The sequence below is a fragment of the Neopelma chrysocephalum genome, unplaced genomic scaffold, assembly GCF_003984885.1.
Source record: "Neopelma chrysocephalum unplaced genomic scaffold, ASM398488v2 Primary Assembly neopelma1_253, whole genome shotgun sequence".
Classification (NCBI taxonomy): Eukaryota; Metazoa; Chordata; class Aves; order Passeriformes; family Pipridae; genus Neopelma; species Neopelma chrysocephalum.
Window position 1 is genome coordinate 955517 of NW_020897915.1, and position 27286 is coordinate 982802.

Consider the following 27286-nt stretch of genomic DNA (forward strand, 5'->3'; position numbering starts at 1 on the left):
CCCATCCCCTCGGTGCCCCCATCCCCTCGGTGCCCCCATCCCCTCGGTGCCCCCATCCCCTCGGTGCCCCCATCCCCTCGGTGCCCCCATCCCCGCTGTGTGGGTGTCCCAGCAGCTCTCACCTGGCCCCACCGGCTGAGGCTCTTCCCGAAGCGCTTCCTTCTAACTGATGTTATTTCTCCTCTTTTTTTCCCCCCCTCCCTCCACAGACACGGAGGTGGGAGCGAAGATGCCCTCGGCTCGGAAGCCGATGCGCTACGGCCACACCGAGGGACACACCGAGGTCTGCTTCGATGACACCGGGAGGTAACAGCCCCGTTCCTGGAGACCGGGGGAGGGATGGGCTTGTTCCTGTCTAATGCTTTCCCAGGACCTGGGGATTAGGAAAAATTTCGTCGCTGAAAGGGTGGTCAGGCATTGGAAAGGGCTGCCCAGGGCAGTGGTGGAGTCCCCATCCCTGGAGGGATTTAAAAGCCATGTGGATGTGGCACTTGGGGACATGGGCTAGCGCTGGGCTTGGCAGTGCTGGGGGAACAGTTGAACTCCATGATCTTAGAGGGCTTTTCCAACCTTAGTGATTCTATGAGATTCCATACCAACCAGTGCTGCTGGGATGGATTTATGGCCTGGCGTGGTCCAAGAAACCCTTTGTGTTTTGCCTGTGCTGAGAACTGCCTATGTGGCATATTTTGATGCTCTGAGTTTAGAAGTGATTCATTTATAACTTAAGTGTAAGCATATATATATATACACACATATCTATCTCATATATATTTATAGTATGTATCATATATATGTATCATATATATATATAAATATTCTATATGCACATCCTGTGTGAGTGACTTCAGAGAATCTAGCAGAAATCAGTGTAATGTGGGAGTAAATATGTTTATGTATGCACTAAGAAATTAAAAATATAGTTGAAGGAATCCAATATTGGGCTTGTTATCTTTTCTTCTTATTCCTGTGCTAGATCTTGAATGTATAAACATAAACTAAGTATTTACTGTTACCTTTATACTGATGAAAAGACAAACCAAAAAACCAAGCCCTCTCCAAATTAACTCAAGGGATAAGTTTTATATGTTGAGTACAGTTTAAATCCATATTATTTTATTCATTTCTTTATTTCATTAACTTAGATGACTACTGTTAAGATTTAGTCTAGTAACAATCCCTTGAAACCACAAAAAGCCTCATTTGCCACTAAAACCAAATGTTTAAGAAAAGATGCAGACATCTCTCCCAAATCCCACTGGACCACTGCTGCTGGTGTCTGCTGTACAGACCTTACAGAACTAAGGAGCAACATCAGAGCTTCACCACTGGCTCTGTAACATTTTGCTGTTTAATTAGAGTTTTTGGGGATTGCAAAGAGCATTAAAAAATGAGAATGCAGGGTTTGATTACAGATTCATGATGCCTTTAATTAAAAATCCCGTGCAAACTTCTGATATTTTCTCTGTGACTTCAGATTATTTTTTCTACCTCAAAACTGTGGAAGTTGACTCCAGCAAACTTTAATTCTGTATTAATTACTTTTTAAGGGTTCAGTAGGCCCAGCCCTACACATTAAGCTTGCAGCTTCAGTTACATTAACACTTTTATTTTTTCCCTCAGCTTTGTAGTCAGCTGTAAGGTAAGTTTTCAAAGTCTTAGGGAGAAATTAAATGCCCTTAGGTAGATCAGTGCTAACTAAATCCTTTGAAAAATCCACTCTATGTCCTGGAAAAAAATGGATTGACTTGTGATATCTAAGGATCAGTTCAGATGAGTGCCAGGCCTGGGTGGTTGTCAGACTCAAGGTGCTCTGTTCTACCAGATGTTACCTTTCCCCCCATGTTTAATGGGTTACTTAGGCATAACAAATGTAGATATTAACTGTATCATGTAGTATTTATCTGTTTCAGTTTAAAAAGCCCTCTAACACTTTAGTAACAGTTCCCATTTGGGGATTGAAAGTTGCAGTGGTTGTCCTTTCCATTCCTCAGTGGTAACAACTCCTGTGTCTTTCCACAGCTGCATTGTAACTTGTGGCAGTGATGGAGATGTTAGGATTTGGGAAAACCTGGATGACGATGATCCCAAGTCCATTAATGTGGGAGAAAAGGCCTACTCATGTGCTCTAAAGGTATGTTTTTTTAAACAATTCCTCACAGCTGTGGATTTTCCAGCTCAGGGATGCTGCTTGTGTGGGTAACATTAAACAAGAATAGTTCTGACAATTCATTGTACCCCACACACAATTGTAGAGGAATTATTTCTTATACTAAACTCTTGTAATGTTTTTTTTTTTCTTCCTTTTCCTTCACATTGTTATACTAATTTCTGGCTTTGATCTCCTCTTGAGAAACAAACCCAGCAGATTAAGCTAATTATGCAGTGAACTTTTTAGGCTGTTTCAGTGTTTTCTCACAATGTGAGTTGCAGGAAGTTTCCCAGCATGAGATGTGATCATCAGGTATTAGGAAAAAAACCGAGGTTGTTTTATGTGGGTCCATGTTAAGGCTCAAGGAATTATAATCTGTATTAGTCAAAAATTGCTTTTGCAAAGTGAATGTTGGGTAATGTTTTGGTAACACTTTTTTTATAATTGGTTGATATTTCACTCTCAAAATTGTCATTTGGCCAAAAGTTGCCTCTGACCCACCATCCCCAAAATGAGAAGAGAATTTATATAATAGAAAATAATTATTTTTACTATGCACATTCATGTATTTAGCTTGAAAATTCTCACAGTGTTTCCTTCATGTCCAATTATGGTTATGTTACATTAATAATAGCAGGTCTAAAATGTTGCCTTTGTGGAAATTTTAGAAGAAGAGGAGAATTCCAGAAACCTACATCAGTTCTTCACATACTGTGTAGTTAACTTGGCAGTGATAAAGGGAATCTTTAAAACTGTTTTCAACTACTTGTGATTTTGGGAAGGTGTATGAAAGAGGAAATAAATAAATGTTAACATATATATATATATATACACACACATTACATTTTAAGAATTATCATTTGAAACCTTATTCAGAACTACTGCCTTAAGTGAAACCTCCTTCTTTTATAAACATCTTTCTTACATCTCTTTTAACATACCTCATGTATCTATTCCTCAATACTTGTATAATCTATTTTCATCACTGATTTTTAGGGTGATTTGCTGTTGATTTTCATCTCATTATTTATTCTTTCACGAACCAAGTGAGGTGACTTGAGTGGGTTCTCTCAGCAAATCAGTGCCAGAGTCCAAAATTGCTAAAACTATTAAAGAATAGGTGAGGAAAAATCCTGGATTTAATATTAGTGGGAAAACCTGAAAAAAAAGTGCTTTTAGTTTTGAGGGATTTTTTAGTTTTAAACAGTGAGAGACTTAAGCATCAGGAAATCTCATTTCAAAAGTTATTCTTCATTAATTAAATGTCATGAGGGACTGATCTGAGATGTTGATGTAATCTAGGTAATAAATCTCAGCTCTTATTTAATTGGGTTATTCACTACTGACTGCTGCTTTCTTTACCTTCAGCATTTTTACTGTGACTTTAGGCAACTTAAAAGAACCCCAAACAACCACAATGCAGCCTCCCCCCTCAACATGCACACAAAAAAAGGAAATAAGGCATTCCTTTAAATATATTTCAAAATTTTACCTTTATGTACAGCTGAGGAATAATACTGCCACTTGAAGCAGAGATATTATTTTCCAAGTATGGGATAATTATTTCTTTGAATCTGGATTCATTTTTAGTAAAGACCTGCCTTCTGTTTTCTGCAAAGAGCTGAGCTATAGTTCATGAACTTCTCATCTTTCCCTGGTGGCATTTAACTGAGAATTCCAGTGCAAGGGTGCCCTCTCCTGATGCTGCAGCACATGAATCTAAATAGGATGCAAGTTAGTTTGGTTAAATTGATAAAGTACTAAAACTACTGTGCTTTTTAGGGAAGGAATAAAAGTTAGAGTATTTTCCCTACTCCTCTTACTGTCAGACCCTTTTGGAACTAATAAAGTTAATTTGCCCAAATATTTGAAGCATCAGAGTAATTTTAATTTTTTTTATATATTTTTTTTTGCTCCATGGGCATAAATATGGGCTTTTGATAAAATTCTGTGATGAATTTTGTTTTCAGAATGGAAGACTGATCACAGCAGTCTCGAACAACACTGTTCAGATCCACACATTTCCTGAGGGAGCCCCTGATGGAATCCTGACTCGTTTCACCATGCACGCCAACCACGTCACCTTTAACAGTGGTGGCACCAAAATTGCTGCTGGATCCAGGTAATCTGTGCAAGGAAAAGCATTGCTGCTGTCCAAAATCTGCCTCAAAAGCTTCCTCAGATGCTGATTTTTAGCAACGAGATCATAAAGCCCTCAGAGGTTTATGGATTAAAACTGTTGGAAAATGCCTTTTGTGAGCGGAGGGGAAGAAAGGAATTTAAAGGGGTTTAGGAAACAATGCTCTGAGAGATACTTGACCCACCAAATGGTTTTAAATAGAAATCTGCTGTGAAATAATTCTTTTTCCTTTAGTAGGCTTGAGTGTTTCCAGCTCTGAGGCTGAGGTGTAAGTGTTCACCCATATGGATCTCGTTGCAGCATCGAGGATTCTGTCACTGGGAGCTGGGGATAAGGATAATGTCCTGACTGCTCAGGATCACGGTGCTGCAGTTGAATGTACACGTGTAAAAGTTAGATGGGTTCTGATTTGTCTGAGAGCTTTGAGTCATTCTGTGGCATAAATATCACCAATCTGCCATTTGATAACAGATGACAGATGAAAGACTTGCCTGAGGGGAATTTAATGTGTGGTTTAGTTCTTTTCTTAGGGCAGCACATTGGCTTTTATATAATACGCTGTAGTCCTTTAACAGAGATGGCAAAATAGCCACTGGGCAATGGGTTTTATTGCTTTTTTGTCCCATGTGTTTAAGGCTCAGGTGATTCTCAACTGGATGTGGTGAACTCTTTGGGCAGCTCAGGCTGTCTGCTTGCCTCTCTTCTGGAATTTGTCCTCCAGGAGATGGCAGAGCCTTGTGTCTGCTCCCTGGCTCCTCTAAGTGTGGATTGAACCAGAAAGCAATGTGGATGAACATGCTGGACTGTGAACTCTGGCAGCTGTGGAACAGACACACCAGCTCCACCAAAACTGGGAGGCTGGGCAGCTGTGGGCAGCAACAACCCTGATCTCCAAATCTGGCAGGGATCGTGGGTTTGGGCCCTTTGCCAGTGCTTGTTTCTGAGGGAACAGCTCTGCCCCAGGATCTCACTTTGATTAGAGAGATTAGGCAGAGAGCAAACTCTCTCTGCTGGTTCTAAAACTTTTCCAAAACCCCAGGATTTCTGCAGCCTGGCCAAGGCTCTCACATTTTTAGGAAAAATAGCTCATAAGACTGTAAGGCCACCCCTCAGTGAGGTCTTCTGTGACATACTGAAGGAGAAGGTAACAGCCATGAAGTGAAGGAGTGCAACTAAGAAGAATTGCTTCTGGTTGTCCCAGATTTCTCTATTTTTTAACATGAAGTCTGCAAACTTCAGTTTTATATGAGTTTAGCATCCAACTGGCTGCCAAAGTTCACATGAAGTATTTGAAAAGAGTTAAAAGTAATGGTTCACCCTTTAGAATGAGGTCCTAAAATGAAATTTCTCTTTGGGGGTGTTGCAATGAAGTATGAGAGGGAGTGGTACTGGAAGTTTGTCGCAGGAGCTCTTTGTCTTAGGAGTTAGGATTGATATTTTGATTTAATGGCTATAATTTTGGAGGAGGGAATAAAGTTATAGAATTCCAGTGAATGGTCTTAAAAATCCTGTTAAAATATCACAAAATAAACTACTTGCTTTATCTTTTTTTAAAAGCCACGTGACCTAATAATTATGCTCATGAATATTGGTCCCATTCAGCAGATAGTTCTTGTAGAGTCATCAGTGGTATCTAAGCAGAGGTTTTTATGAGATCATATAGAATATTATGTAAACAGATATGTGGTCTGTATGTGCATAATATTCTTCAGAGAACAACCATATTTTATGAACTTTGACATGAACAAAAATGATTTTCTGATAAAAATAGTCTGGCTCTACTCCTAGTGTTGTAAGCCTCAAGATTCTAATTTTCCATTACGTCATAGAGTGTTGAGAGCTGTGACTTCCCCAAAAGATAGTTAGTACCCAATTTTTATTCCCATAAACACATAGTTTGTCATTGTTAATATTTTTATGTCTATGTCATTGGGATGTACAGTGACTTTATGATCAAAGTTGTGGAGGTGACTGACAGCAGCAAGCAGAAAACATTCAGAGGACACGAGGCTCCTGTTTTAAGCCTGTCTTTTGACCCCAAGGATGTTTACCTGGTAAAAAAGACTTTCTTGTTTGCTTTCTACTTTGAATCTCATTTTTCCTAGGGGGGAAAAAAAGAATTAAAAATGTAGTTTTTACCAAAAATCCAACCAGTGACTGGGCACATGAGACAACTTAATTTCAGCTGCTGATGGAGTGTGTCACAACTTGTTCTCCCAGAAGAACTCAGTTCTGTGTCTTGTTCTTTTGGAATCTAATGCTGATCTGATTTTAGAGGAGAAAAGATGGCTCACTAAAGAAATTCAGTATTAGTTTTGAGCCTCTTTTGCAAATAAGCAGCTCGCTTGAAGTACGAGGGTTTGCAATTACAGTAGCTTGGAGTTGAGCACAATTATCAAGATGACAGTATTAGAAAGTTTTAAGTCCTAAAATGGTTTAAACAGGGAGGCTTTCTTCTTAAAACTGCCTGTGTGTCATATGTCTGTTCTGCATTGGTTCTGGGGATTTTTCCATTTTGTAGCATTAATTTCCCTATGTCTTTAATTATTAATTTGTTTACAAAATTCTCTTGCCCAGGCATCGGCGAGCTGCGACGGCTCTGTCAGAGTCTGGAAAATTGAAGATCAGGTAAAAGGTCTGCCTTTCCCTGCTGAGTGTTTCCTAAGAAATCCAGGATTTCACAGACAGCGAGAAGAGCTGGACTGAAATAACCCTCCTGGAACAGGATTTTCTTTTGGGGGAAGAATTCTAACTACATTTTGCAGTATACTTTTATGTACTTCTGGGAGGAATTCCAAAGCCTGATTATGAAATGTTGCCTGGGTAGCTGTGGATTGTTCTTCCTGTCTGTGAAATCCCTGGTGTCTTCTGTTCGTCTTTCCTAATTGGCCAACACTGGGTATTTTGTCCTTGGCACATTCAAAAATAGCACTGCTGTGTAAAGATGGGAATTGACATCAGATTCCTCATTTCGGAATTTCAGCTCCTTGCCTTCAGGATTAAGGAAGAATTTTTATTATAGTAAAAACAATTTATTAATTGTAATAGACAGATTCAGCCTCTACTCTAAGGAACTTGAAAAGACAGTTTCAGGTGAAGGCTTTAATAAGAGAATTCTGCATATGGATATGGGATTAGTTTTGCTAAATGCTGTTGACTGGAATAAGAATCCCTGTGGAATTATTCCTGTAAGTACAGTTGAAAATATACCCCTCCACACTTGTGGATTGCTACTTTTTTAAGAAAAAAAGCATAATTCTGGTGTGAAATCTCCTGTTCCAGACTGAGATTCTCCTTTTGGGGAAATTACAGTGAGAGTATTCTAGGCTTGTGGCAGTTTTATTTGTGAATCTGTGCTGCAATTTGAGATTACAGCCATTCATTTTTTATAGTTTTATATATCTTTATACTGCTGTGGCTACATTCAGGCCACCTTGCTGCACTTGATAGAGGTTTGACAGGTGCTTTTTGGCCACATTTCTCTATAACCTAAAAATAGATGAGCTCGTTTGTTCTGTACTTGATTAAATATACACATTCTGTGATTTTATTTCTGTTACAAGTAGTTTTATTGTCATTAAAATAGTTTCAGGGCTACACTGACAAAGTATTTTTAAGGCAGTATGTACCACTGTATTTGAATGAAAGAGATTGCTTTAGTCCCAAAAATTATGGGTTTTTTTTTCCTTTTGCTTTCTCACACATTTTAAGAATTTGTACAATACAGTAAATTTTCGCTGAGCTTGAAAGCTTTTTTTTTTTTTTTTAATTTTTTTTTTCAGACATGCACAACAAGCTGGCAGCTGCTGCAGAAGTGTAATGATGTGGTAAATGCTAAATCAATCTGCAGGCTTGGCTGGCAACCTGGCACTGGGAAGGTAAGTGACAGTGTTTCATCACATCTTAATCCTTCTTCTCTCTCCAGCAGCAGAATTCAATCCGGGCAAGCCCAAATTGCACCTCCTGGGAGCAGGGAAAATATTTGGGGTGAAGTTCCCTTTTGGGGAAAATAAAAAGCTGGGAATGGTTCCTGGTTTAAGCTCCAGACTGTGTTTGGCTCTAGTCCAGCTGTCAGCCCAAACCAGCATTAAACAGTCGCGTTGTGCTGAATAGGAAGGAACATTGTACACGAGGGAAGTAATCAAATTGCTCACAACAGACCATCAAAGGAGTTCAGGCTTTCTCTGCTTTAAGTAAACTTTGCCCTATCAGTGATTTTGCTCTGTAAATATTTCCTTAGTAAGTTGTTCCCTTTCTTTTTACTTAAAGAACAAAGTTGAAGGAGGTTGGAGCCAGGTGGGGATCGGGCTCTTCTCCCAAGTAACAAGTGTCAGGACAAGAGGAAACGACCTCAAGTTGTGCCAGGGGAGGTTTAGATTGGATATTAGGAAAAATTTCTTTATGGGAAGGGCTGTCCAGCACTGGCACAACTGCCCAGGGCAGTGGTGGAGTCTCCATCCCTGGAGGGATTTAAAAGCCATGTGGAATGTGGATGTGGCACTTGGGGACATGGGTTAGTGGTGAAGATGGCAGTGTTAGGTTAATGGTTAGACTTGATCTCAGAGGACTTTTCCAACCTAAATGATTCCATGATTCTTCAAAATAGCTTGCTGCTATGATAAGTGTTACATATAAATTTTCTGTGGATGTGCAAATGTCACCTGCAGTAAAAATAGTTTCCATAAAAACAAATGCTTCCAGTTTTCAGCCCAATTCCTCACACAGACATATATATGAAATTCAGTCGTCTTGCTTCTCTTACAAAGCAAATTGCTAGAATCCTAACAAAAATAAATCCTAAAGAAATAAACAACCAGTAACATTTATGTAGTTCTGTGAAAGATGAAACAAGCTGTTTCAGGAATCAGCTACTCAAATAAGATTTATTGAGAAATTGTAACCCGATCAAAAGGAGTTTGGGGAGGGAGGGAGGGAGGGGAAAGAATAACGTAATCCTTGTGCTCAGAGCATTAAAAACTGTATGTGTGTGTGTGTGTCAGCTGCTTGATAAATGAGAACTTCTAACCTTATGGTGCAGTTTTCTGCCAGAAGGAAATGAAGATTAGAGTAAAAACAGACATGTTTTGCTCTGTTACATGTGGAAAGCATTAAAGAACCTTGTAATTTAAATTACTTCAGCTTTCTCTCTCAGTTGGCATTGCTAGGATTTTAGAGAGCTGTTAAATACTGAGGCAGTCACATCTGTGAGGCTTCTGAATGAAGGAGCTGTGCTATTTGAATGTTCTCTTTGACAGGTAATTTGTTCTAAATTGTCTCATATTTTTTCCTTTGAGCAGTTGCTGGCAGTTCCTGTAGATAAAGTTGTTAAACTATACAGAAGAGAAACCTGGGATAGTCAATTGGATCTATCAGATGCCTCCATCACACTGGTGGGTACATGAACCAGGTGCTTGTTAAATATTCCATAATTTAAATGTTATTCTACTGGAAATTATCTTCTGGACAGTATCTTCCCCCTTCTCTGACCCACTTCTCTTGGTAATGATTATTCACCTTTTCTATTTAATTACTGATCCTGTTACTTTCTGTTGGAAATCATGGGAGAAATACTAACTGATGTCAAACATCTCTATGTGGCTCTGGTTTCCCCTCTTTCACTTACAGTAACCCACTGGATCTCTAAAGTCTCCTGGTGAGTCACCAACTGCAGCTGAAGAACATCTGTTTTCACAAATTGCTCTAAATACAGAGCTTTTTAGGGAAAACGTGAAGGGCATTATTTCTATACAGAACAGAGATATCAGTTTTTCACTTTATATTTTATTAAGCTGAAATTTAGTAGCCCTAACTGTGCCATCCTCTTTGTTTCGGGCTCATTGTGTACTTGGAAATATTTGAGCTAAAAAGAACCACCTTCCTAGTGTTATTAAGATACAAAACACACATTTTAATGGATTTAAATTTGTGGAACTTAATAAAGTTCAAAATAAATAAAGCTACATTTAGTGCTGAGCTTGCAAAGTACACTCTGCTTCTGTCTACGTGTTTAGAATTGGGTTTAGTTCAACCTCATGGTTTAATGACAGAAGATGGATATTCTAAACCAAAAATAGATGTGCTATCTTTAAAGAATGTTTTTTTTTTTAAAGACACCATTTTTATAATAATTTTTAAAGAAAGGGAACTACCTGAGCCCAGTAATGGGGGCTGGACATGACTTGGTCAAGATGATTATTATGAATTTTTTTTATTCCAGAATATCTGTCTGTTTTAAGCTCCAGAAGAGGAATGCTGTGCATGCATTGGTAATTTTTTTATTCTTATTTGTTTTATTTTTTTCCTTAGCCCCTGAATGTTGTGGCCTGGTCTCCTTGTGGACAGTACCTGGCAGCTGGAAGTGTGGATGGGAGCATAGTGGTGTGGAATGTGGAAACCCAGGAGTGCATAGAGAGGTATTCAGTGTTGTTCCATAAATCCCCAAGCACATCTTTTTTTTTTTTCTGAAAAAGAATTCTGTTGTCTTTTCTGTAAACCTTTTTGTGCAAAGGTAGAACTCTGCCTCTTGAAAAATCATAATAATATTTAGAGGATGTCGTGGTTTAACCTGGCAGGCAGCTTAGGGAAGGGACATCAATGTGGATTTTGTTCAAATTCCATAGTCTAGTTTTCTGTGTGCAAATATCTCTTATTACTTTTTAATCTAATAGCTGATTAAAGGATAGTTTTGATGGAAACAAAAACTGCCTCCCATCACAAAGCCCAAGATCATTGGCAATAAGATGTATTTTCCAAAGGGAGAGGGAAATACAGGTAAATCAGTCAGCCACCCTCACCTGTAGGCAAAAAAAGACAGACTGGAGAATTGCACTTTTTCTTGGTTAGTTAAAGCACCTCTCTTTCAAAAAAAAAAAGAAAAAAAATTAAGAAGATTATTATTAAATGAGGTAGAGAAGACGAAAAGAGATGATTTATCTGCCTGAGTATTTTGGGTACTGCAATGCCTGTGTTAAGAATTAAAGACAGATTATGTAAATAATTAATGGGTTTATTTTTTGTGAGGATAAAGGGTGGAAAAGATAGAGGATTAACTCATCAGTTTGGTGCAAGAGAAACTACTAATGTTCTTTTTATAAGTGGATGGTTCTGGAATATAGGACTGCTGGGGAATTTGTCCTTTCTACATGTATCAGGAAGCTGTTGTTTTTCGAATATGATTCTGTTTGATTTTTTTTAAGCTTAATTGATTTCATTCATAGAAAAGGAAGACTTTCTCTATTTTTTTGTAGGAGCTATTTGTTCTAAAGGTGACCTGTTAATTATTTTATTATGTGTAACATCACTTTCTTGTTCTACTAAATATTACCTCTTTTTACAATAACTCTCAGGATGGGGTGGGGGTTCTGCCCTGAGGACCTTACTAAAAATCCATTATTTTCGTATTCTTTTTAGGATGAAACATGAGAAAAATTACTCAATTTGTGGACTGGCATGGCACCCTAAATATAAGCAAGTTGCTTACACAGACACTGAAGGAAATCTGGGGCTGTTGGAAGATATTGGCGTTGTAGAGAAGCCAAACGACAAGGTGCTCAGTGCCAATTATTTCTTAAATTAACATGATAGTTTAGGTTATAGGTTACACTGAACATTCTGCTTTGTGTGCTGCAAGTTCCCTGTTGTGTGTTACTTAATTTCCTGAGTTCCATGTCCAAAGGGAGTGTTGTGGTGATTGTTGGTCTGGGTTTAGGTTGCCAGTGCAGTGGCCAAGGACTACAACGATCTCTTTGATGGAGACGACGATGACTATTTAAATGGAGATATGGTTGAACCTCAGTCCTCCCCAAACCCTGCAGCTGATGAAGATGATGATGGTGACCTTATGCTAACTTCAGGCCGTCCAAGAAGGGCAATAATTGATGAGGATGATAACTCACTAGGTACAGAATGAACTGATTTCCCGGAGCCCTTTATTGCTGTTATTGGGATGATCTTTACCATCCTCCACTCAGATATACTCTGCTTTATTTTTCCAGATAAATCTTGACTGTCTTAAGTTTTTTCACCTAAATTCTGTCATAATACTGTGTGTAAAATGTAAATTTTTTTTTTTTTTTTTTACTTACAGATATTGGGTTGATAAAAGCTAGCTCCAGCCTTCTTGAAAAGGAGGAAGATGGTGATGATCAGGCTGGTGGCTTTTCAGCTTTGCCACCATCATCTACGCAGCAGCATTTCTATGATGGGCCAATGCCAACCCCCAAGCAAAGGCCCTTCCAGTCTGGCTCCACTCCTGCACATCTCATGCATCGATTCATGGTAAATCTATGTGGTTATGTGGACTTAAGTGCTTTCTTTACACTGAATAATGCCCAGTTCTTATTGTGTTTTAATCTAATCTTATCCAAGATTTTTGAATTTTTAATTTTTTTTAATACTTCACAGTGTGAAGCTAAATAATGAAAAGTGGCTTTGTGTTAATGCAAAGACTCCATAATGTTTTGGTTTACATTTCAGTTGTTTTAGAAATAAATACAGAATCACAGAATCAATTAGGCTGGAGAAGACCTCTGAGATTGAGTCCAAAAGCAAACTATCTACTTTGTGCTCATGTTACTGAATTCTAGCAGATCTGTTTTTAAAATTCTTTTTTTAGTCAGAATTGTGGGTATTTTTGTGCTGTCAAGACTTGCATGTTAATCATCCACTATTTCCTTCTAGCTGCAAATTCTTCACACTTAATTTTGCAAGGAAAGGGATGGCTAAGCCACGAGGATGAAACTAATTTCTGCCTAATTCAGCCGTTTTAGGAACCACGAGTCCTGATTACACAAGCCTTCAGTCTTCCTCCAGCCTCCTACCCACTCTTGCTTCAGACAACATAGTCAGAGCAGGATGATTTAGGCCAGTGTGCTTGATTTGATGGGAGTTCTTTGGTTCTTTCTCCTAGGTGTGGAATTCAGTTGGTATCATCCGCTGTTACAACGATGAGCAGGACAACGCCATAGATGTAGAGTTCCACGACACCTCTGTGCATCATGCAACACACCTGCCCAACTCCCTGAACCACACCATGGCTGACCTCTCTGCTGAAGCTATTTTGCTGGCCTGTGAGGGTACAGAGGAACTTGCAAGGTGAGTCATGGCCTTGTTCTGCAAAACCCATGATATGGAGCCAGATTTAACTTGTTTCAAATATTTTACTTTTATTTTTCAGCTTCTATCACTTTTTTTTTGAGCTTTTTGGCTTTTGATCATGCTTTTTTTTTTTTTTTTAATGGGACCACTTTAGAGGAGGACTTTCACATCCACCTACTCGGAGACTTCGAGAGTATTGAAAATTGTAATTTGTTTCCTGACAGTTTCTTTTAAATCCCTTTTCCAAATATAAATATACTGGAAACTTCATGCATTGCAGGCTCAAAGGGAATTGTAAACATGAACAATAGTTTTTCAGTCTGCTCAGATCAAAGATCAGTCATAAGGGTTCAGCTATTTCTTTTCACACTGTTGCTAAGGAGACATGTTTGGAGATACCCAAGGAATTGTAAGTGTGAAGAACACAAGTTTATGGAAACCATGGGAAGATTTAAGCAGCTGGGCCATCTAGACTCTGTTCTTGCATTTAAGAGCAATAGCAACTATATTTTATCACTGATTTCTGGGGAAACATCTTGAAGAAAGAACTTTCTTCTTACTTTCACACATACAACATTGTGATAAGTTGAAAGGCACTCTTTACTTTTAAAAATATTGGGGGTTTGTTGGTTGTCTGACTTTGAAAGTGTCATTTTTTTCCTCAATGAAAATGGGAAATCTCTTAAAAGCCACAGTGTCTGTGGATTGGTCACAGGCAGTTTTCAATTATTAAGGTGGCAGAACTGAAGTTTTTAATTTTTTCTTCCCTTTGAGGGGCAGCAGAGTATGACAGACTTGGAATGAGGGCTGATATTCAGAGGTGCCAAGCACCTTCAGTTCTTACTAATGTTAATTAAGCAGGATATTTACCCGCTTCCTTCTAAAAAATCTCCCCTCAGACCTTTTAACTGTCTCTGCTTTAGGATTTAGGTCAAGCTGGCTCTTCAGTTTATGAATAATAAGAGCAACACCTTTGCAAATGACCACTTGTAATGTGGAGTTCCATCACGATTGCAGGCCTCTGATAAAAGCCTAAAATACTGGTGTATTTTCAGGTATTGTATTTTAATTCATATTTGTGTGTTCTTTGTCTGTGCTTTAGCAAGCTCCACTGCATTCATTTCGGCTCCTGGGATGCCAACAAGGAGTGGACAGTGGATATGCCAAAGGATGAGGACATTGAGGCCATCTGCCTGGGCCAAGGTTGGGCTGCTTGTGCCACCAGCGCCTTCCTGGTCCGTGTGTTCACAGTTGGAGGAGTTCAGAGGGAGATCTTCAGCCTCCCAGGCCCAGTGGTGTCCATGGCAGGGCATGGAGAGCAGCTGATGATTATTTATCACAGAGGTAGTTTTCTCCTTTTTGTCTTTTCTTTTTTTTTTTTGTTTTCAATCCTCATCTCTTACTGGCTTCACATTAATTTGTATGTAATCACCAGAAAGCGTTTTCTCCTTCTTTTCTTCATGATGCTTCTCCTTCTCCTCTTCTGGGTGATGGTTTTACGAGCACATCCATCACAACCCACGGATCTGGGACTTCTGACAGCAGAGCCTGTGTTTTATAATGGAAAGCTCAGATGAACCTGTGGGGAAGGGGAGAATTTTGTAACACTGACATGAATAGATTAAACTTGGGTTTCAGATGTGCCAGAATGAATTACCACAGGAAATTAAGGAAGCAGTTGTTATGCATGCCTGGTGTGTCCAAAATGACAAACAGTTGCTTGTCTGACAGTGGTATTCAGGGGTAACCCTGCATTGGAATTAGTTTTTGATTCAGAACTAATTTAGCCAAGAGACAAGACAATTCTGTCTTCTGTTTTCTAACACAGTCATTGAACAACTTCTTCCTAGGTACTGGGTTTGATGGGGACCAGTGCCTCGGGGTACAGCTGATGGAGCTGGGAAAGAAGAAAAGGCAAATTTTGCATGGAGACCCTCTTTCTCTTACAAGGAAATCGTATTTGGTGTGGGTTGGATTCTCTGCAGAAGGTATGAAATAGCTGCATGAGTGACGTTGACAAATATTGACACTATTGGGGGAATTACAGGAAAGCTGGAGAGGGACTTTGGACAAGGATCTGAAGTGACAGGACAAGGGGGAATGGCTTCCCACTGCCAGAGGGCAGGGATAGATGGGATATTGGGAAAGAATTCCTGCCTGTGAGGGTGGTGAGGCCCTGGCACAGGTTGCCCAGAGAAGCTGTGGCTGCCCCTGGATCCCTGGCAGTGTCCAAGGCCAGGTTGGACGGGGCTTGGAGCAACTTGGTCTAGTGGAAGGTGTCCCTGCTCATGGCAGGGGGTTGGAATGAGATGGGCTTTAAGGTCCCTTCCAACCCAAACCATTCTGTGATTCTGTGGAGGAGTTTTGCTAATTAAAACCATTTTAGTAATGGTGATCTGAGACCTGGACTTTGTATTTTCTATCTCCTCAATGCTAAACAAAATTAAATTTTTCTATTCCTTCAAGATATTTATCAAAAATATTTAATATTTTTCCACTAGGAATAAAATACAGTTGAATGTTACCAGAACTTGTTCTCCTGATTGGTTTCCCTGCTCAGCCAGAAGAAATAAAAACTGCATCAGTGCTCCCTGATGCCCCCAAAGTTCGTAGTTTTTCTGGAGGAGTTTGTATGATAACCAGAAAAAATAATTGTAAAATAGCTTGGGAATCCCCCCAAGCAGTATGAACTTGATTTCTTCATAAAGTGTTTTAAATGTGAACTTGTCAGTTGACCAGCAGTGGCGCTGACTGACAGAAGGTGGCGCATGTTTCCAAGGAAAATGTTTTTTTCCCCGACTAATTTGTTCGGGAGAGAGGATGTCGTTATTTGAGATATGTAAACCATCCTTTCCCAGCCGTACCCACCACTTCCATCTTGCTGGTGCTGTGATATGTGACAATAACTGCTCTCATCTGGGACAAACAGGTACCCCTTGTTACGTGGATTCCGAGGGGATCGTGCGGATGTTGAACCGAGGCCTTGGGAACACTTGGATTCCAGTGTGTAACACCAGGGAGCAATGCAAAGGAAAATCTGATCATTACTGGGTCGTTGGCATCCATGAAAACCCCCAGCAGCTCAGGTCAGATAATTCACGAGGAAACACTTTGTTTTGTCTTGGTTTTTCAATCCCAGAGCACTTTTTACTGAGAGAAACTGGAAAGATCTTCTGCTGAAACGGGTGCCTGGTAAATATGCACAGCAAATAGTTAGTTCCCAAATATAATAATGAATCATCCATGCAGAATTAAACTGGTTTTGAATAAACTCATTAGAGTTTTATAACTTGGAACTGGTTAACTGTGGCTTTTTGCCTTGGCTGAGAGGTGTGTGTGCACTTCATTGTGAAATCACACATCTCTGAGGCAAACACGTTCATAAAGCTGCATTTTGGTAAAGAAACCTGCTGAAAAGTTGTGGATCCTATCAGGAATATGCTTCTCCTGTTCATGGTGTTTTGGGGTTTGGTTGTAGAGTTGGGGTTTTATTGATTTCCCCCCCCCCTCCATTTTCCCCTTTTGTGCCTTTGAAAAGAATCCAATCCTATAACTAATCTACATCATTAGACAGAGATAAATCAGACATAGATAAATCAGAGCTGTCTGTTATTATTATATTAATATTTACACTGTGGCCACAAAGAACAATTTTGTATGTAAATTTGCTCAAATATTTATCTGAAAGTTAACCATTTCTTTATAAAATGTGATAGTGATGTGTCTAAACAACTCTTTCTCTTCACTGTAACATGCATCCTGGACATTTGGTTGCTAATCTTAATTTGTATCCCTTTTTATTCAGGAGTCTGTGTCCTTTTCCTAACAGGGCAGATTCCATCAGCTCACATATTTTACTGAAATTCAGACTCTTTGACTTTACTAGTTGTGCACAATTGTAGAGGTTGGTGGGAGACTGCATTTTATTTAAACTTATGTGACATTCTTCATAATCCTCTGCTTTTTTGGAATAAGGGAAATAATTTGATATCTCTGGTAAATGTCACTTCGCTGCCTGTTTCTCCTTCCAAATCATTATGCTGGCCTCCAGAAAATTCCCCAAAAATGTGCAGGACACATCACATTGATGAGATGGTCAACTGTGAGTCTGTCATCATGAATTTTTTCCCTCTAGTCTAAGAAAGACTGTGCTGCTCTCTGAGTTATAAAGACCATTTTACTCAAAACCAGCAACATAATAAAGATAAGGGAGAGGGGGAAGGGTTGTTGTAGAAACACCACATGCCTTAATTAAGAGATAGCCAGAACACTAATGCTTCCTGTTCTTTTTTTTCCAAGTCTCTGACACAGCAGCTTATAAAACCAGATGTTTTTGTCAATGCTGCACTGGTGCTGCTGGAAATACAGCTCTTCCCCAATCAATGGTTTGCTTAGGTGATTGTTACCAGAAAGCACTTGTTTAAAATGTAATGAAACAGTAAGTCTATGCCTTCTGTTGTTCAGTGCTTTCAGATTTAAATGAATTGCATTTACTCTTCGTAGTAGCTGTTAAATCATGTATTGTGTGAGACCAAGAGCAGTGTGTGTTACGTGCCACATTTGGAGTTTGCAGTGGGAACAAGAGCAGTTTGTGCCTTGCTGGCTTTGAAATCTTTTCTTGGTTGCTGTGTAAAAACAACCCTTTATGATGCAATCTCACGTATTGCTGTGTTTAATCCAGTCATTTAATTACTACTTTTTAAAGAGCAAATCCTCTTAAAGTATCTTGCTTCTTAGGAAGACGATCTAGGTGTTGGAACAACTGCAGGTGTGTTTTGTTTCCTGTGCACAGGTGTATTCCCTGCAAAGGATCCAGGTTCCCTCCCACACTGCCACGGCCTGCTGTAGCAATTTTACCTTTTCAGCTTCCTTACTGCCAAGTTACAACAGAAAAGGGGCAGATGGAGGTATGGAATGGTGTGGAGCCCACAGCTGGTACTCTCAGGTGTCCCCGTAGTAGGGATTATACAAGATTCCTATTAATCATCTCTGCTATGAAAGAGGACAGTGCAAACCCTGAGTAAGACACATGGCTAAGGAGGTTATCTGGGTTCACTGTTTTGTCTCATCTGATTTGGTTCACAACTGTTTCCAGAAGGATACAAGATAAAACTGCCAGAGCTGATCCAAAGTTGTATTTACACATAATCTGTTTCTGACCAGAGAAGTCTTACTCACCCTCTTGTTTTTTTTTTTTTTAGTGGGTAGAGATACCAAATTTTGGGATCCCAATCAAGACCACCTTGAAAATGTCTATTTTTTAATATTTTAGGCATAACAAAATTTCTGGAAGATGTCTTTTTGAAAGATGTACAGAGTATTCAAATTCATATAATTGCTCTGAACACATAGACCTTCTCCCTTGACTTATTTTCTGAAGGTAGAGGCTGGTTGAAGCAAGATGTGCCTGTGGAGAATTTCTAGAAAAATACCAGTATTTATTCTTCAATTTTTATTGGTTTAAACATTTCAAACTCATGGTGCTCAGCTGTAATGCACAGAATAGAAATGAACATAAAATTCTAATCTCAGCCTAGAGAGAGTTCAATGCTGTTTGAAATTTATTCTCTTTGATAGAAGTGTAGATAAAAATGTCAATAATAAACACTGGCATTTTTAATGAATTCTCCTTCATCTGGTTAAGTCTTTTTGTTCTTTATCTGATAGAGTCTGTCTTCCATTCCTTCCTTCACTCAAAATAATGGGAGGAGAATGCCAGTAACTGCTAATTTTGCTTGGGGGACTGTGTGTAGATATAGAAACAAATTATTCCAATACATCTGATGAAAACATACTGGGTTTGAATAAGTTTATAATTATTTTGAACAGAACTAGGCTGGTCTAATAGCCATTATAGGATTTTGTGAACAGCCAGAGTTGTATTTTCTGTAGGTAAACTCCTACACTTACTGAGTTATTCTGGAATACTTCCAGTTTGCTGTGGAACAGCATTTATAAGCTAAAATAATTGATTTATTCTAGAATTCTCTGTCCTGGTAGCATACTGGTGAGCATGTAGGTCTCATCCTGCTGCAAGCATGTAGTATAAATGGAATTTAACATATATGGCAACTGTTTGAATCAGTTTTTATATGGGTGGTTTTTAGTGTGGTCTATTTTTTCCTCACTAGGCACTGGCTTTAAAGAGAATTATCTCCCCCTCGCCCTCATTATCAAAGGAAAGGAACATTTAAGAATAAATGGATAGAATACATTGTAAATTGTTAGGCATTATGTCATGGGCTGGTTTTTCCCCTCTGAATTCCAACAAACATCCTTCTCCCTTTTCCAGGAGCAGTACTGGCGTTCTGTTGTGTTTCACAACCACGTGGATTACTTGTCCAAAAATGGCTACGAAGTTGATGAAAATGCTAAAAATCAGGCAGTGAAAGAGCAGCAAGAACTTTTAATGAAGCTGTTTGCTGTAAGTACAAACACATAACAGAAAAAGTCCCTGAGACATTACCTCTGAGACTGGAGGTGTCCCAGGCCAGGCTGGATGGGGCTTGGAGTGACCTGGGCTAGTGGAAAGTGTCCCCTGCCCATGGCAGGGGGTGGAACAAGATGAGCTTTAAGGTCCCTTCCAACCCAAACCATTCTGGGATTCAGTGATTTATTGGTAGATGGGATTTGATGTAAATGTTGATGGGATTCCTCTTATTAGGAATCTGGCAATCCAGCTAGTTCAGACTATGATAAGTGGCTGCAGTTCATCTTGTTATTGTTTATCAGCATGAAGGGGAAGAAGGAGGAAAAAAAGAACTTTTTCTCCTGTTTTTGGAAGTTTGTCTTCATTCATTTGCTCCACCAAGACAATAATACTCTGCTCCTGGGGTCTTGAGAGAGCTGTGTAGCTGAAACGTGTGACTCCCCAGGCTCCTTCTCTTCCAGCTCTCTTGCAAACTGGAGCGGGAGTTCCGCTGTGTGGAACTGGCCGACCTCATGGCTCACAACGTGGTGAGCCTGGCCATCAAATACGCCTCCCGCTCCCGCCGCATCAACCTCGCCCAGCGCCTCAGCGAGCTGGCTGTGGAGAAAGCCACTGAGCTGGCTACAGCACAGGGAGATGAAGAGGAGGAGGAGGAGGAGGAAGAGGATTTCCGAAAGCACTTGAGTGCTGGGTAAGGCGAATTTCTGTGGCTAAAAAAACTGGCGACGTTTTGACTGCTCCTTTAATATTTTGGTGCACTTTTCTGGGCCGGGGTTTGCTGTGGGCTTGTTATGAAGCAACAGTTTGTGTTGCTCTGCTTATAAATTGTACATGTGAAATGGTACATTCTTGTTGATATCTTTTGAGGACTCATTAGCACCGGGATACAAACACAGAGGGAAATATCCCCACTCCTTGCTTCCTGTAGGTCTGTGTTCAACAACTTCAGAGGCAAAGCAGTCTCAATATTAAGTTGCTCTGACTGGAATCTTTTTTTTCTTCCCACCTTTCCCCGCCTTGTGCTGCTTTGGTTATTTGACTCCCACCTATTTTTTTTTTCCTTCTCTTTTTGCCTCAGTCTCTCAATCTTGATTCATTTCACACCTGCTTTAAAATCCTGTCTTTCTCCAGCCCTCCCTTTTTCAGTGTCCTATCCCAGTGTATCCTATTTAGTCTTAATAATCTAATAAACTAATAATCCCAGCTCTTCAAATTCATGGAGCATACTACAGGCTGGCTTTGCATTCTTCTTCCCTCTGTATCTGAGCTCTCTACCTTGCCTCTCCTACCTGCATCTGCTTTGTAAAGCATGATGAGGCAAAAGTTGTGTGTAGGTTTGGGGGTTTTTTTGGTGTTGTTTTTTTGTTTGGTTGGTTGGTTTTTTGTGTTTCATTTTGGTTTTGTTTTGTTTTGTTTTTTGGGGGTTTTTTTTGTTGTTGGTTGGGATTTTTTATTTTTAATATAGACCACACAGAAGAGCTGTGTTCTTGTTTGGCCACTGGGTGTACAACTATAACGAAATTAGTTGTTAACCACCAGTCTGATAGTGCAGAAAAGAACATCATAACACTTTGTTGGAAGCAATGTCTTCCTATAGCAATTTTATGTGTGAAGTTTGGGACTTATCTAGGCAAGAGAAAGTGATAAGTCCCTGAACTTATCTGTAGCCTTCTCCTTACTCTTCTGTGTGAAACTGTGCAGTCAAAACTAATTTCTAAATGCTCTGGCTTGTTCTTCTGGATCATATGTGGAAGCTGTAATCCCATGTCTGTGATTTCAAGCACTCTGAGGGTTAAAATTAATCACAAACATGTGTTGTTCTTAGTATTTACAGATTTTAGTAATTGGCAAAGATTAGGAGGGAAATGCAAGAAATGTACATCCTACTATGCTGGAATTTAGAGAATAATCAGATTAAATGTTAAAACTTGCTGCATAAGTTTCAGTTTGAAACTATATATCCATGTTGCCACCTGGGTGGTAATTCATGGGTGCAGACAAGTAATCTGGAAGTATATGTGGAGATTTAAATGGAGATTACAGAAGATCTTTAATATTTGCATTTATATTTGTGGCAAACTGTTCTGGCAACAAAGTTCTGAAGTGGTTAATGAATCTTTATTTAATTTAATCGTCACAGTTTAATCAGAGGTATAATGCACACAAATGCCAAATGTTATTGTTCTTTTTTCCTAAATTAAGTAAGTAAGCTTGCTATCTATTGTTCCAGTTTTCCTTCTGAATGTGGTGAACCACTTCCTTTCCTTCCATTTAGTTACAGCAGATCAGCCACGGAGTGGGGTCGGCTGCCAGTCAGGAACGTTCAGCAGGACCAAGAAGTGGAAGATGCTGAGGAAACTGATGCCTGTGAGGAAGCAGAAGAAGCTCCAGAAGTGCATAAACAGAGTAAGAAAAATATATTCTCTGAATAGGCTGGAAGCTATCTCTGGATAACTTTTACAGACTTAGTCAGGAATTAAGTCTGTATTCCAGGCTCTTCCTGCAGTCGCTGCAGAGAAACAAGTTCCGTGTGTGTCATCTGCTGTGTCACAGCTTGTGAGTTCATTGTACTTAGTAACCATTTCAGGGACCCTTGGGGAGTTTTTCCTGTTGCCTGATTCTATTCCTAAAGGACTGGGTCACCTTCTAAGCAGTTGCTTTGGTTTCAGCTCAAATCTCACAGGATTTGAATTGATAGATGAGTAGTTTGCCTGGCACGCTTTAAGAATGAGCTTAAGGCTTAAGAAAAAAATATACAGCTCTAAATCTAGGCAGAGATGACAGATGGTTTTGTGAAAGTGTATGGTTTAAAAATGAAAAGTCGCACTTTAAAATATGAATTACTTTACTATAACTATAGAATCACACAATCACAGAATGGTTTGGGTTGGGAGGGGACCTTAAAGACCAACCATGTCCCTGCCATGGGCAGGGACACCTTCCACTAGACCAGATTGCTCCAAGCCTCACCCTTTCTTAGTTGTCTGTTTGGGGTTTTGTTTTTAAAGCAGTTATGCTATCACATTTTATTGCACTTCAATATATACCCATTTCTTTTTTTTTTTTCTAAAGGGCCAAATCCTTTCTCCAAAGGTGTCAGTTCAGCAGAGGTGACTACTCCAAAGTCTGGTGAGTAAACCTCCATTTATTCCAGGATGAGAACTTTGTCGTGCTTCACAATATCTGCTCCTGTTTGTATCGTCTGTTCTCCCACTGCTACTTCAAGTTAGTCCATAACAGTGTTGACAAATGTAACTTCACAGAACCATGGAATGGTTTGGGTTGGAAGGGTCCTTAAAGCTCATCTCCTTCCAACCCCCTGCCATGGACAGGGACACCTTCCACTATCCCAGGTTGCTCCAAGCCCCGTCCAACCTGGCCTGGTTGCACTGATTGTTGTTCTCACATTTTTAGGAGGTTCCCTATTCCTGTCTCCATTACCTAATGATGTCCCATAACACTGTTCTGACTGACTTGGCTGTGCCAAATGCTGTGTGTCTGCCTGGCTGTGCCATGAAGGCATTCTTTGGGACAAGGGGAAAACTGAGAACAGTGATCAATGGGTTTATTTTACTAATCATAGGCATGTTTATTGGTTGCACTTGCAAGGCAGAGTGAATAAACCCTGCCTTGATCTGTGAGTGTGAGCAGGCAGGGGCAGAATGTGACCTCTAGCAACCTGCCAACCCTCCAGCAAGAATAATAGGAGTGGAAACGGATTTGGGAGTGGAGGAAGTCCTGGGTCTTCCTCTGGGTTTGTATTTTAAGCTGTTGGTCCTGTGTGGCATTTCTGATGACTAATAATAGCTGAGCACGTATAGTTTAACCTTCAGGGGGTTACTAAAATGTCTTTCTACTCATCTAAAATGTGCACATTGCTTCAAAGATTTATATATGTGTGTGTGTACACACATGCACACACTTTTATGCCCCTTTTTCTTTCCTTTTAAACAGTTCTAGGTGCATCAAGCAGCCAAGGACGAGTGAATCCATTTAAGGTAAGAATTTCTGCATCTGGTTTTGCTGTGCTCTGAAAATCATATCTGAAGTTTACAGTATAACAGATACCTTGGAGGGACAGAGCAGGAGAACATGACAGAAAATAAATAAAACATCTGTTTATTTGTTTTCCTAGGTGTCATCTAACAAAAAGGACCCGGTGGTCCCCTCAGCAAATGTTTTAGACACTATGAGCAGATACTCAAAGAAAACATCTTTGTCTGGCAGTCGAGCTGTGAACAAGCAGAACCCTCCAGTTATAAAGCCTCTGATTCCCAAACCCAAGTCGAAGCAGGTAGTGTTTCTAGTCTTTTATACATTGTTTCAGGACAATAAATTGAATTTTACCGGCTTTTATCAAGGATGAAACCCCGTTGACTGAGTAAAGCAGCTTAGATGGCAAAATTCATTTTAAGCATAGTGCAAAAGCTATGAAAGCACATAAAACAGCAGAAAAAAAAATCAGTTGTAGAAATTACATTCTGCACTGAATTTTGAGCTTTTATTTTAAATTGTGTGAATAAACTTCTGCTGTGCTGAAATTGGATGGATTAAATGCTCTATTAATGCAAGTGATTATTATGTCTTCAGGAAGGGCTTGGGGTTCTTTAGGCTGCAGTGGTGTGTGTTGTTTGAGAGTGAGGTGTTCTTACCTTTTCTTTTTTAACCTCAATTTCTATAGGCTTCAGCAGCCTCCTTCTTCCAGCCTCGTACACTTACACCCAACCCTAGTGAAAAAGCAGTGGAAGAAAGAGAAGGAAAAGCAGTGGAAGAAAGAGAAGGGAAAGCAGGAAATGAGTCCCATGAAGTCAAAGCCACTGCACAGGAGAACACTGAAAACAGAAGGTGAGTGACACTTGCATCTCAATACCAAATTCCAGTTTTCATGGAATTACAAGTCCCAAACCTGTTTTGTTTCTGAAGGTGTTGGACTGGCCAGAGAAGCATAACATGAAGATTAAAGGTTAGCTCACAAGTTATCACATTTGTGGACCCACTTCAGAAATGTGGGAGTGAACAATAAGTGACAAGTGCAAAATGTAATTTTGGGGCTCTAAGCAGTGATTTTTACCTTGATACTGCTTGTAATGACCTTTGAATGATAAATGAAACCACGCTGCTGTGTCAGTTCCAAGTATAGGAAATACTTAAAGTTTAAACACCTCTACGAAATCTCAAAGTCTAAAAGCCAAGGGTTTTGTGGGAAGGAGTAAAAGCTTTGTTTTGGTGGGTTTTTAAAAAGAGAAAGCAAACAAAAACTTGTATCACCTAAGGAGCATGACTGTTCCTAGCTAAGACTTTAATCTGTCTTGTTCCTCTGGAGCAGATGTATTTTCTAACAATCCCAGTCCTCATGAAACTTGCATTATTTTAATCATGTTTCATTTAGACTTCATTTAACTGAGGAAGATGAAGGTAATTATTACTCATTTGGGCTGGCATTCTTTTCATTAACCTTTACAGATAATGTTCTACAACAAGTGGCAAGGAGAATTGTGAGAAGGATTAGCTGAAACATGCTAATGGATGTGCTCTATTTTTAGGTTGATGGGACCCTGTCAGAAAGGAAGAGAACCATTGTGCTTTGTCATTCTAAAACTGGAATGTTAATCTCCATATATATCATGGTCTTAATAAAAATACTTGACTTAGTCTTGCCTTGTCAGCATGTTCTTTGAAATATTGAAATAGGAGAGAGGAGGCTGCTGACTAGAGGTGTCTTGTCTTCTGAGAACAAAAAAAAATGCAATTAGGTGCTGTTTAGAAATGTTGCTTTGGGGGATTTTTTTTTTTATGGTTTTCCTATAACCTTCTTAACCAGGCAATTTTCGTGTGCTTGCTTTAGACCAAAGACGGGTTTCCAGATGTGGCTGGAGGAGAACAGAGCAAACATTTTGACAGATAATCCTGACCTGAATGAAGCAGAAGTAATAAAAGAAGGCATGAGTCGATTTAGAATGTTGACATCAGAGGAAAGGATGGTAAGCAAACGTTCTCTCATTCTGTGGTTTTGATAATTTTTTCCCTCCCACTGAATCTCTTTTTGGTTATTTTCAGTCAGGAATTTTTTCTTTAAATTCTGCTGTTCTCCATTTTTATGGATTTCAATTTTGAATGGTGCCATGATCTATGACGTGTTCTTCGTGAAAATATAAACTGAGTAATAATTAATATCAGAAAGCAGCTTTTCCAAAGTGGGGCTTGTGAGAGAAACACAATCAATGAACAAATAACAAAAGGGAAAGGAAGGAGTTTAAGGGGACATAACCAGGCTTAAGCCACTGGGACTTAAATTCATTCTGACTTGATTTGCTGGGCCTTTTGGGTTTTCTTATTTGTCCAGAAGGACAATTAAGAGCTTCAATTTCATGCACAGGCTCAAATGAAATACAGTTTTGAAAGAGAACACTGCTAGGAAAAAGCAAAGTGAGGGAATTCGTCCTAACTCAATCCTTCTTAACGGGAATTATTTCAGTGCCTTAAAATCAGGAAATAAGGTGTAGAAAATAAAGTGCTGAGTTTTGTGGCCTAATTTGTAGTTGTCTGTTCTTCAAAGGTGTGGACTGAGAAAGCAAAAGGAGGGGCAGTTAATGGTTTAGCAGAAGACAAAAAGCGGAAGCGTCCCACGGCTGATGAAGATGAAGGGAGAAAGAGCCAGGAGGAAAAATCGGAGGACACAAACGTATCCAAAAAATCCAAGCCTTTGGACCAATCCACAAATGGCAGGCTGTCAGCTTTTGCCTTCAAGCAGAGCTAAATGATGTGGTGCCTTCTCAGTGTCTGTGTTCTGTGCTGAGGTAGCTCTGTACTGAGGGAACTGGCTGCCTCGCTCAGGGAACACTGGCAGAAAGGGTGGTTTGCTCCAAATAGTCTGTTAGAAAGTGTTTTATAATCAATTCTGGAGGGAAATGTTGAAATCCACTCTCACAATTTTTTACTATAAAGCTTGATAGCAAAATTCCTATTAATGGGCCTGCTCCCTGGAGGCACTGGAAGCTGAGTTCCACGGTGCTGTGTAGCTGTGACACACACACACATTGTGTGCCTTGATACTTGTAATATTTGGTGCTAAATGCAGATGAATCATTCTGGGGAGCATAAACTATGTCCAAAAATCTGTCCTGTGGTTTTAGAGAGGCGAAGGAATGGCTTCTGTAACATTCCTACTGCCTGGGAGTAAGACACTCGAGGAAAGGGGCATGAGGGGAAGAAAGCTGAACACCAGCAACAAAACTTGCATTTTCAGCATCTGTGGCAGTGGCAGAGAGCAGTTTGACACAGGGAGGGATAGAAAACCAGGGCAGAAGCTGAATTAGGAAGGTCAGGTGTGCAAAGCCAAGCCACTCCAGACTGTGCAAATGTGCTTTCCCAATCCATGCCTCAGCAGGGTCCAGAAGAACTTGAAAATGTGTTTATTATTTTCTGTAACTTTGTTTTTTAAATAAAATGTGAAAGTTTCCTTGTTTAA

The 27286-nt window shown here is 39.6% G+C and overlaps 1 protein-coding gene across 2 annotated transcripts; it reads left to right on the forward strand.

Annotated features, from left to right (window-relative positions):
* The first annotated feature begins 214 nt into the window (after positions 1 to 214).
* Positions 215 to 27286, forward strand: WDHD1 (WD repeat and HMG-box DNA binding protein 1). Of its 2 annotated transcripts, none has more exons than XM_027704068.1 (25): positions 215 to 306; positions 2023 to 2134; positions 4123 to 4274; positions 6235 to 6346; positions 6870 to 6920; positions 8075 to 8170; positions 9590 to 9682; positions 10599 to 10705; positions 11703 to 11838; positions 12001 to 12190; positions 12379 to 12569; positions 13201 to 13385; positions 14491 to 14732; positions 15239 to 15376; positions 16318 to 16474; positions 18181 to 18295; positions 19681 to 19812; positions 20280 to 20509; positions 22094 to 22224; positions 22891 to 22947; positions 23770 to 23816; positions 23954 to 24112; positions 24500 to 24663; positions 25664 to 25799; positions 26375 to 27286. In XM_027704068.1, the coding sequence occupies exons 1-25, from the start codon at positions 230 to 232 to the stop codon at positions 26573 to 26575; spliced, it is 3411 nt and encodes a 1136-aa protein (XP_027559869.1). In that variant the 5' UTR covers positions 215 to 229; the 3' UTR covers positions 26576 to 27286. The 2 variants fall into 2 exon arrangements, with proteins under 2 accessions (XP_027559869.1, XP_027559871.1); XM_027704070.1 differs by having other exon boundaries at positions 23773 to 23816.

Excerpts from the sequence above, each read along its gene's own strand:
- WDHD1 (XM_027704068.1), top strand. The coding sequence starts at position 230 with ATGCCCTCGGCTCGGAAGCCGATGCGCTACGGCCACACCGAGGGACAC. Across the intron at positions 6,347-6,869 it reads ACCCCAAGGATGTTTACCTG|GCATCGGCGAGCTGCGACGG; the intron begins GTAAAAAAGACT and ends TCTCTTGCCCAG. Across the intron at positions 14,733-15,238 it reads GATGATTATTTATCACAGAG|GTACTGGGTTTGATGGGGAC; the intron begins GTAGTTTTCTCC and ends ACTTCTTCCTAG.